The sequence below is a fragment of the Glossina fuscipes genome, unplaced genomic scaffold, assembly GCF_014805625.2.
Source record: "Glossina fuscipes isolate IAEA_lab_2018 unplaced genomic scaffold, Yale_Gfus_2 121, whole genome shotgun sequence".
NCBI classification, from domain to species: domain Eukaryota; kingdom Metazoa; phylum Arthropoda; class Insecta; order Diptera; family Glossinidae; genus Glossina; species Glossina fuscipes.
Window position 1 is genome coordinate 5,129,816 of NW_023998464.1, and position 11,589 is coordinate 5,141,404.

General features: G+C 32.6%; 1 protein-coding gene across 4 annotated transcripts in view; it reads right to left on the reverse strand.

The window, feature by feature from the left end:
- LOC119640578 (neural-cadherin) overlaps positions 1-11,589 on the reverse strand; it is a 267,493-nt gene that overhangs the window by 137,840 nt on the left and 118,064 nt on the right. For 2 of the 4 annotated variants that reach the window (XM_038038714.1, XM_038038713.1), the window contains exon 8: positions 6,555-6,745. In XM_038038714.1, the coding sequence (XP_037894642.1) occupies positions 6,555-6,745 (191 nt within the window). Of the gene's footprint in view, positions 1-5,025; positions 6,353-6,554; positions 6,746-10,311; positions 10,503-11,589 lie in introns of those variants that run through there. The other 2 variants (XM_038038712.1, XM_038038715.1) reach the window with 2 other exon arrangements.

The window sequence follows — 11,589 nt, forward strand, 5'->3', positions numbered from 1 at the left end:
CTTAAGTCGCAAACAAAGTTGAAATTTAGTAAGCATGTACATAAGAAAAAACTACACACACGCGCATACTATGTTGTTAATAAATCACTGAAAAATTCGAACCAGAGCATATATGGAAACACGGTCGTCCATAGCTTCACTATTTAAAGTTTAAAATACACATTCGTCATTTTTAAGACTCGATGCAAAGAGAATAAGCATCATGTTTCTTCTTGACCTTGAGCACTTGGCGATGGTGGGTATTTGAAATTCACCTTAACGTGAATGTAAATTGCTTTCTTCTTAATAAAACAATTTAACATATATTGCGAACAATTAAAACCATTAAAACACTGTTGCTTCCTTAAGCAAATGAGAAAAAACAAAAAAAAAAAAAAACAGTGTTAAAAAATATTTCATTTTCTTAATCCTCAAATACTTAAATTATCCAAAGCAAAAAAAAAAGGAAAAAAAAATAAAATAAACCTTAACGTTAAGTAATGTTTTCTTAAGTTTTTTAAGTGTAAGTATGCACTGTTTTCTACTCTAATGGTTGCGAGTGCTATGTTGGTTTTGAATCAGTTCTTACGGTGTTTAATATACTTATTGTAATCCTATTTTTCTTCTTTCATTTCCTAAGAATATCATTTTTTATTTATACATATATATTTTTTTTCCAACTTTAGAAATGTTTTGAAATGCTATATATGAAGTAATGGTCTACTTTAAGGTATCTAGGACCGTTGAAAAATATGTTCTTGTTTTACAATTTTCTCAAATTTAAAAAAACGTTAAAAAAAATCTTAAAAAAATTTCTAAAAACCGTTATGCTCAAAAAGAAATGCGTATTTACTTGATTATTGTGGGTGCTAATATATTAGCTATACAAGGTGCGCAGGTGTTTAACACAATACATTAAAGAATGAAGCATACGTTTTATATTTATTGTTCGGGTTAAAGTGAAATTTTAAATAAAAAGAATATGAACCAAAAGTCAATTTAACCGATAGAGCAAGTTTTCAACGCCCGGCACCTGAGTTGCAAACACTTGCTAACGAAATTTCAGTTCATTGTTTTCATACAGTTAAAGGGGAGCGAGTACTCAACGTTTCTTGGCGAATAACATGTATTTCAAAATCAGTACAAGTCAAGTTAATAAGGTGTTAGTTAAGTCACGCCTGTCTGCCCATTTAACGACACAAAATGCCTATGATTAGACTTTAAAGATTAGTAGCGCTATTCTTTTCGCCATTTTTATCGCGTAGACTTTTCAATGAGCAACGGTAAGATATCGAATATGCTCTCCAGTCCATTTACTTTCCTCTTAGTACGTAGGGTTTCATGAAAGTGCGCCTATGCAGACAAGACGGCTACTTTCAAGCAACTGTCCCTTTTGGGAACCCATCGCTTAAGACATCGTTCTCATTGTATTTATGCACAACTTGGAAAACTACGTAACGCACATTGAAGTTTTTCGGTTAGTTTAGATCGATTCAGTCTCACCCTACATTCATGAAACATGTTGACCTGTTTCAAAAACAGTGAAAGCAGTCCGTATGTACGTACATATGAAGAATGCTAATATGACTTTGAGTTATATATATTTCACTAAAGTAACTCAAATTTGCGAGTAATTTTATATATAAAAAATAATAATAGAAACAAGAAGAAAGGTTTGACGATGCCTAATTGCATTTAACGACTGTCTTGTCCCCTCTGTTTCACTGCAACATCACTTTGCCCCATTCACCCTCTAGCAACTCTTCACTACTCGCTGCTACATATACATGCGATATAAATGTTTCCATATTCAAAACATGGAGCATATTAATTTGTCATTAAATTTGTAAGTCCCGGAAATACGCGGATTAGTTGTAAGACTCTGACATCGTTTGGTTACTCTGCTCTCTTGTTTATCTCTTCATCGGGCCGTGCTTCCTTTTCGAAACTCGGTTATTGGGATAAAAAAATGTGAAACTAATAAAAATTACGTTAGCAAAGTCAATAAAGTACAAGATGAATAACTTGCGTTACGGTAGTCGGAAAAAGAAAAATATGCGGGAGATGAAGATATATTACGTCATTAGCTTTAAATTCCGTAAGTGTATTAGATCGGATTGCAGTTCTATTTAGTATTTGACTTGATTTTTCATTTAAATCGCACGGTCTTGTCTAGAGTAGTACAGCTTTCGTCTTAGGTTGGCAGCACCTGGCACTAACATCTGTATGATATTTCATGTTTGCTTACTTTGTTCTGAAAAAGGCAATGCCTTCTACGTACGATGTAAATAAAGCATATAAGTAGGGCGTTTTCAGAACAATGTGATTTGAATCCTTAATGAAATAGCCCCAAAAAACAAACGCAATATTGTAGATATACTGTCATGATAGGCGAGAACTAAGATTTGTCTCTCCATGAAAGAATATCACGAATTGTGTCACGCAAATGTTGATTAACGCGTCACGTCTTGGTCTTGGTGGATGTGTTTCACACAAAACTTCGATGTACCCTACAAATAATTCTCTACCGTATAGTTTGTAGCATTCAAAGTATTCGCATATGTGGTTTCGTTTGCTACGGGACGTTTTTACGGGGCGAAACCGATCCATAATATAAATATATATATACAAATGCATATATATACATGTGTGGATGTGTGAAATTACTTCGTCCTCTTTCTAAGAGCGCATGTAAGTAGTACGATGCGGTACGGAATAAAACTTCTTCATCTCAAAGTACTATAAAGTGTACGCAACTGTATAAGTTACATAATAAATGCTAAAACAAATACAACTTACTTTTTGGGAAGTTTGAATACGCGTAGTTTTGTTAAAAAAAAAAAAAAAACACCATTGGAGGGAAACTGTGCTTCTCTCGTTTAGATCGAAGCATCGAAGCTTTTAAATGATTACGGAGATGTGTTGAGATGCGTTGAGATGTGCAAACCCCAAACAATCTTGATGAAGAGTGGCGGAAGCCTCAATGTCGTCGATAAAAGTAACTATTCATTGCGACCCCGTTTGGCTGAACCAAGCGATCCTGGTCGGTTACGGTTGATTTTAGTCAAACAAAACAATCACTAGGGGAACCTACAAACAACATCTCATGCGAGAAGACTGGAAAAAACAGAATCAATATGCAAAAAGTCATAATTTTATAAGTTCTGTCCTTAAGTAAAAAAAAATTGTGCTTTGATACATGCAATAGGATAGTGAGCAGTCGATAATCGAACCCATTACACTGAGGAATAGACTGTGCCCTGACTTTTTGAAATAGTTCTCGAATCATGAAAATTCCGCATAACTAAATGAATGGTTTACAAAACATTTATTTCGATTAATGTTGTTCCGGACTTTTCAAATGATCACATGCGTAAATACGATAGTTTTTAACATAAGTAAATGAAGACACAAAAGTTTATAAACGATACTTGCAGGTATTTCGATCAGCGACATCTATTGTTGAAAATGATAAAATAATGCGAAGAAAGTGCGCGATGATTAATTTCGATAATTGTGTCTTTTCTCTACATAATCTAACAGTTTTAGTATTATTGAGTTATTCTATGTATACAGATACAAAATTGCATTTTCGACATTCATTACTTTTAAAGAAACCCACTGGCGAAGCCCATTAAACAGTTTTAGAATCTTATGGTGGTGTCGCTCTATTATACCTAAATTGTCGTTTTCGTTGTCAACGGTTAAAAGTGGTGAGTTTGACGTCTGGATGGTCGCGACCCTAGCTCAATTTCTCAAAGAACTTTCAAAGAGCTTGGAAGCTGATGAATCAACTGTTTCTAGACACATACATGCGATCTGAAAGATCCCAAAGGAAGTAAGAAAGCACACCACGAGTTCATGGTCTGCAAGGCAAAAACGAAGAGTTTTCACTTGCGATAATCGCAAATGAAAATAGGCATAGGTCAGTCCAGTAGAGCCATTCACGTCGACTTAGAAGCACCATCAAATTTTGCTGTGCATATGGTGAGATCAGCAAGTTGTACAGTACTACGAGCTGCGAAAAACAAATGAAACTGTTTTTGCAGATGTCTGCCGACGTCGGTTGGACAAGTTCAATGATGTATTGTTGCAAAAAAAAAAAAAAAACAAGCAATAGCCGTTAACAGACGCAAAGTCATCGAATGGGAAGTTCTGCCGCACAAAGCGTACTCAACTGGTATAGCGTCTTCTGATTATCGCTTGTTCAAATCGATGCAGCATGGCTTGGCGGGCATGCGATCTCGAAATGTTGAAGAAGTGCGAAAATGGGTTCATGATTGGATCACGTCTAAAACAATATCGGTTTTTCGACTCGGTTTTCGATTGTTATGTTGCCAGAAAGATGGGAGAAAATTGTAGAAAATGACGAAAAATATTTTGAATAACATATTGTTGCAATCTGCATGAGTAGCCGAGTAAGCATAGAATCGCGACTAACAACTGAATGGTCGCGGGTTTAAATCTTAAGCGCGGTAGACTTTTTAATGCAGGCGAGCATATAATCTAAGTCTTTGAGTCCATATTTTGCAAATTTATTTACAAAATACGTAGACAATAAATAAATATATAAATCGCAATAAATGACTTTTTCCAGTGATAAAATGATTAGAATACATGAAAGCGCCTATTATTACTACTAATTTAATAGTATAGGATCAACCTTGTTGTGGTTCCAAAACTATAGGTAAACAAAGCACACTTTGGATTGAGATTTGGATCAATTTTTTCTCCAATACGTTGTTTGAATCTTTCCGTTATTTATGGGATGCAATATATATATATATCTTCATGTTTCAATGCAATGCACTTAAGTTCGACTTTTGGTGGTCTGGGATATTTATTGTCTGGGAATTTACGGTCAGGGATATGCATGGTCTGGGAATTTATGGTTCGGGATATTTATGGTCGGGGGGATATTTTCTGTGAGTCAAGTATGCGAAAGTAGTATATTGCTAACCCAACAAGGTAAAAGAGTTGCCTATTTAATTATTCTTAACACCACTGGACTTTTCACTTTGAAATTATATTGGAGCATTAGCTTACCCCAATAATTCACGAACTCGTAACGACCTTATTCATCGGGATTATTTTTCATAATTATTAGTGTCATTGGTGAAATAAGAAGAGATTGGGGTGGAAAATGGCAAAAATTGTGGTTCCAGGATGGAGCTTTTATAGATGTCCAGAGGTGACCATTTACATGAAATAGTTTTTAAATGGAAATGGCATGAAATAATAGCTAAAATAAAAGGAAGTTAATGCTGATATCTATTGTCGTTTAGTGTTTACCAAAAACCAAAAACGAAAGCGCTTGGTTGACGACGCTATGTTTTCCTACGTAGTTTCGAGGCATCCCGTATGTTCTTGATTAGATATTATCAGTCTTTTTGCCTTTGTCCATCTGTTTGGGTTCTCATAGCCGTAATATCGCAAACGTATATGTTAGTAAGAAGATATCAAGAAACGCCTTTTAAAGCATCCTCCTTATATCATATTTTAGTGCACAGCGGAGTGACTTTTAACTTTTGTCATTGGTAATAATTATACATTCCGACAAAGGGGGAGAAGTGAATAGTGGGCAAAGAAAACATAATGAAGTTAACTTGATGTGGTAATGATGTTAGTCTACAATGCTAATGTTGATATATAGTACACTGGTGCGTTTTAATCTATATATAGTGTATTAATGTGAACTAAAGCTAAACAAGGTGAGTGAGTGCATTATATGACTGAAGGAACGAACATTTTTACAGTAGAAAAATATATTTACACATTCACTTTAGATATATATACTTACACATGTACATACATATGTATATACATATACAAATACATTCATGTATATATGTCTGAGTATTAAAATAGTATACGTCCTTATTATGATGATGTGTGAAGGTTGGTGCATATGAAACGTGACTATGTGTTGGTAAACTGCACATAACAAACACGAGTGCAAATGACATCAACTAATATAGTGTAATATAACGGGGGAAGGTGTTGAATGGGTGCAAAGTGGTCAGCGGAAGGAGAAAAGAGGTCGGATTTTTTTTTTTTTTTTTTAAGAACAAAAGCATTTCTAAATGAAAAGCAATATACAGAGTAGTCACTAACATAAATATTTGATCAAACGAAACATGAGAAATGTTTAAAATTTTTCTCTTTTGTCTTTATGGATATGACATAAATTCCAGCTTTCATTGAATAATATTTACTTTCGTTTAATTAAATGAAATGTAATGCTGTCGTCTATTACAGAGTATGTGTGCAGATGATCAAACGACAGCTATGAAGTTAGTCATTCAAACATTTCTTTTTTACAAATCTATCTAAAATCAAATAAAGCCGTAATTGTTTTACATATATAAAAACAGAATTTAATTTTTTTTTGTTTCAAAATTTATATAAAAAAATAAACAAACTAAATTAGACTAAAAAAATTATGCAATTAAATATAATAACATTAAAGAAGGATTCTCACAAAAATCAAAAAATTTTTTTCATTGAGAAAAAGAAATAATTTTTTAAATATTTGCATTTCTATATAATATTTTTTTTTTTTATAAATAACAGACCTGGCTTTGATCGAGACGACTTTGCCGCCAACGGGCATATTTTCCTTGACATAAATGGGACCATAAACGGTATTATCCCAGACTGGTGGGTTATTGGCGCGATCGACCACATCAATTTGCACCTCTACGGTACGTGATAAAGGCGGATAACCTTTGTCTTGAGCCATCGCCTCTAATTTATAGGTCTCGCGCTATATTTTCATTTATTTATTTATTTTTTTTTTTTGTTGTTGTTATATTTATATATATATATATATATGTATATATAAATATATATATTTATTTTTTTGTTTTGGCATATCAAGCATTTACATGATTTTTTGTAACATTCAAAAATTCAAGTTGTTGCAAAAACCATAAATAGTTGGTGTGTTTGGTGATTGTTGTCGGTCGAAAGTCGAGCAAATGAAATTAAAAAATACAAAATTCAAAAACATTTTATTAATCAAAAGGAAAAATCCTTTTCTCTATTATGTTTTCTTTTTTTTTTTTATTTTCTTTTCAATATACGTATTAAACTAAAATTCTCCGTAAGACACAACCATAGGAAACCAAAATAAAATGAACCAACACCAGTTTAGAAAAATAATAAGAACAAAAAAAAAAAAAAAAAAAAAATCTAGAAAAAAATAGTATTTAAAAATTATATATTTTTTTTAAATTTTTTTGAAATTTTCCCAAATGCAGTGCAAATCATTTCTATTCTTATGCTCTATGAAAAAAAAGTCTCGATCCTAGCCTTTTTTTAGTTCATTTAAAACTAGTTAAACCTAATTCTTTTTTGTTCATATAATAATAAATTTAATCATATTATGTTTCATAAGTCCACGGCGCTCTTCTCTTCGTTTGCTTTCTTTCCAAAATATTTTGCCTTTTACTCGATAAAATGATTTTGATTAAGTTTGTTCTGTTATATGCGTAATTACTTTGCAAATTTCCTTTAAAAAGTTTACGCATCTAAGTTTGGTCATTTTGATTTATAATTGCACAGATTAGGCGATTTATTTTTGGACACCTTCGTGATGTACGGAGATGAGCACCTTATAGTCATGCTTTAAACTTAATCTCTCGCTGTTCCCGAGTTCGAAAAACAGCAAATTTCAAAGCTACATGTCAAGAAGTTGCCAATAAAAATAATATTGAATATTAGTTTTTTTATTAAACTTTTTTAAGAGTAGAGTCTTTATGGCCGCGAACGTATGAAACAAGTCATAATACATTGTACAAGTTGATTATTGTTATAATTAATTATTATTTTTATTGTTGTAGTGCAACTTTATTTTATAAAACCAAAACTTCAAGCATTTTACTTGATATTTTATCTTAAATACCTTTAGGGAAATTACTTTCTATCATATTTTTATATATTTATTGCCAAAATATCATCACATTTTCTACCTATCAGATATCCTAGCATAGATACGTACAAAGTGTAAGTGTAGCGTTCATGTTTTTGGACGGAAAAATTATTCATTTAAGTGATTGCTTAACGAAGCCTAGCATAGAATGAAGAAAACCCACCACCAGTTGTTAACGTTTTTCACTTTTCCACCCTTAGCCCAATTTTCGAAAGAATTTTATGAATGAAATTATTATAAGAAAAAATGCAAGAGAAGATATAGAATGCTCAGAAGATCTTATCAGACTGATATTGTTTGTAACCAGACAAGACGGTTTACTATTAAATTCTATTTCAAAACTTCTATTTCTACTCTTAAGGTAATCATAAAAGTGGTAAGGTATTATTCAGCCTTAATTCACTTCGAAAAATGTGTTCATTCGCAGCGAAATTCACTTTTTTTTTCTTCTTTAAATACGAAAAGTGTCTGCAAATGACTCGAAAAATTAGTTATTCAATATTGCCTGTGGATGGCGAAATCGAAAGTTGATGTCGAAATTTCGCATCAAAGCGAATAGCATTTTTTTTATGGGTTTTTTATCTTACGGTTTTCCAGCCTCAATACGGCCCATAAATTTTTGAAAGAGTATGACATTTTTCACAAAACTTTCGCATTAAATAATGCAAAGTCACGTTGTAGCCTTCGGTAGCGTTATCTTCGTCAATCCATCTAGAACTGTCGATCTGAGGTCATTGCATGGCGATCTAATAATAATAATATCCCCCATCATTTGCGCGTATTAAATTTGTGCGAATGTTGCAGCACCCAGAATAACTTGCCCGCCTTTTATTACGGCGATCGTTATAATAAAAGCCTGTCTGTCCGCAAGTCCCGAAAGGTCGCAATTTTTCAAATATTTGGATGAAATTTGGTACATCGACATGTTTTTTTTCAAGGATGAACGTTATTGAAAATTGCTTGGGTCGCACCAATTTCTCGGCCACTTCCCCTATAATGTCTTATTTCGAAAAGTCGTTACGTGAATAGATGTGTTCAGCGAAGTGGTATAAAGTATCTAATAGTGGGCTATGTCCTGCTAATTATTAATTTAATGTAAAAACGAGTTTGACAGTTTCCGAATAATAGAAACATTTTCATTTACATATGAAGTGGGAGAGGGAGGTATCAAGGTTCTGCAGAACGATAAAAGGTATAGTAGTATTTTAAAAGGGGTAATGCGGAAAAGGAAGAAAGGAAAGCCCTTTGAAATATGTTGCATATCTATACAATTCGATATAGATGCAAAAGAATGGCTGCTGTCTTAAAAGCTACTAGTTACTGGTTAGGGAAATGACAGAAAGTCGGATTTCAAATCATTTCAATTAACTAAACCAGTTCTCCTCAAAATAAAGTTTAGTGAAATAAAAAAAAAAAAAAATCAGTTCACTGTAAGAATCACTGAGAAGAATCCGTAAAAAAGACGTAAATTCCACCTTCATCAACACCTCTGGTTCGAACAAGTCCAAAAAATAAAAGGGTCGATCGGAAGTAGATTTTATTTCAAAGCCATCGTGTATTTAAGATAGATTTCTGGAAATTATTAGTTTTCTTCTCTTCTCATTTTTCTTATGCGATTATGTGTGGATTTTTCTTAAAATGTTCCCCTTGCCAATCGATTCATAATGTTTGGATTCCGTAACTGTTGATAGGTTATATTTAGAGGGAAGTAAACAGAGCCGATTTTTGATTAGCATTAGTATTAGCGCATAGTGTGTTGAGGCATTCACAGGCAGGAATATCGATCGTTAGGCATGTATGTATGTATTTACGAAAGATGTTTTGCAAAACTTCAAAAATGATTTATTTTGCGTAAAGATAAAAGTTATACAAATAAACGGCCTACAAAAACTGGTTTAGCCACTTTGACATTGCAAAAATATGCCTTAAAAAAAAAAAAAATAAATTATTTACATTTTGTTGATTTAGCTTAGCTTAGACTAGCACCAGAGTTAAAAGAAGAAAAAAACGCCAATATATAGTAAACGAAAAAACCGCTTTATATTTTCTACATGCTTAGTATGTAAATTTACAGAGGCGCTATTATGAAATAACCCCATATTTTGATGATATGTTCAATGTTCAATGCCTTGCTTAGCATTACACAGCAAATACTTAAAGGTTGCAGTATACGTAAAAGGAAGAAATTCCTAATCAAATACAGGCTTTTTTGTTTACACAAAAGCGCAAATATTTCCCGTTAATTAATTTATGTTAAATCTTACGTTAACTTGAACATTATGTTATTGTTACACACAATTGAGAACCGTTAGTTGGTGTTATGTTAGAGAGAATAGCACGCTTTATGTAATGGGTAAGTAGAGAAGAGACAGGAGATAAACAATACCAACAATACAAACCTTGCCTTAACCGATGTTACAACCGTACCCACAGTGACATTTTCACGTATATGAATTGGGCCATAAATACTCTTATCCCATATGGGTGGCTTATTATTGCGATCGACGACATCTAATTCAACATCAACGTCTGCGTATGATGGCGGTTCACCTCTGTCAGAGGCTCGAACACGTAAACGATAACGGTCACGCTGTTAACGGAGTTATGATTACACATTGTATGTTAAGTTTTCTATATTAATGTACTCTTTATAGTGTTTATAAATGCTATGTTAATTCGCATATATATATACATATATATACACATATATAATTTAACATAACATTTCGTTTTTTTTTAACAGCAATTGTGGTTTGTGTATTTCATTTCGCAACTGAGAAATTGACTTGAATATTATACAAGATTGTTATGGTTTTTGTTAGATGGCGTTATTGTTTACGTTCTAAACAGTATTATTTTTTGTTTGTTAACTCCAAATAAAAATTGAAATGATAACACAACATAAAGGCTAGTTAATAAAATGAAAGTTTTGTAGATAAGAAAATGTTAGAAAATGAAAGAAAATATAAACAAAAAGTTAGAGTAGATAGTAAGTTTTTATCATACGAGGATTAATGAGTTACAATATAAAATTGGGAACAATGAGAGCACTAATGTCCTCCTACCAAAACTTTTTGATTGTGTAGTCGAGATATAAACATTTTCTACAGAAAATTGCGTACTCCTTGCTAAATTCTACTATTAATTAGTTGGAGAAGGAGAACTTCCAGTTATTTCTACCTTTTATAATCGTTTAATACCTTATAAAAATTCGAAAAAAAAGAATAAGCGAAACAATAATGATAGTTGGCGTGAAAGTTTCCCACGAAATTATTTCCGAATTACGTTAAAAGCGAGTACATGAGTTTACACACAAAGGTAACACAAATTCCGAATGCTTTATGAGGCTGTGGATTGGGCCCTCCCGCTAAAGATAAATTTGGGTATGGCATGATTTGATAATTGAATTTTAAAAAGAAATTGATAAGAGAGACTTATCAAAGTAAACAAACAAATTGACAAGAAAGATTTGCCGATTTTAAATTTTGTGTTTTGCCGACGGCTTTTGTTAATTTGGTCCGTTATTCACGTTGTTAAGTTGCGCGTTTAACATAGCTGATTAGCGTTAACATTTAAGTTGTTAAGTTGGGCTTTTAACCATTTATTTATTATAAGCGACTCTGTGCTTTGCCTTTCAACAGGGAATTTAGCGAGGACTTTGTTTAAAAATTATGACG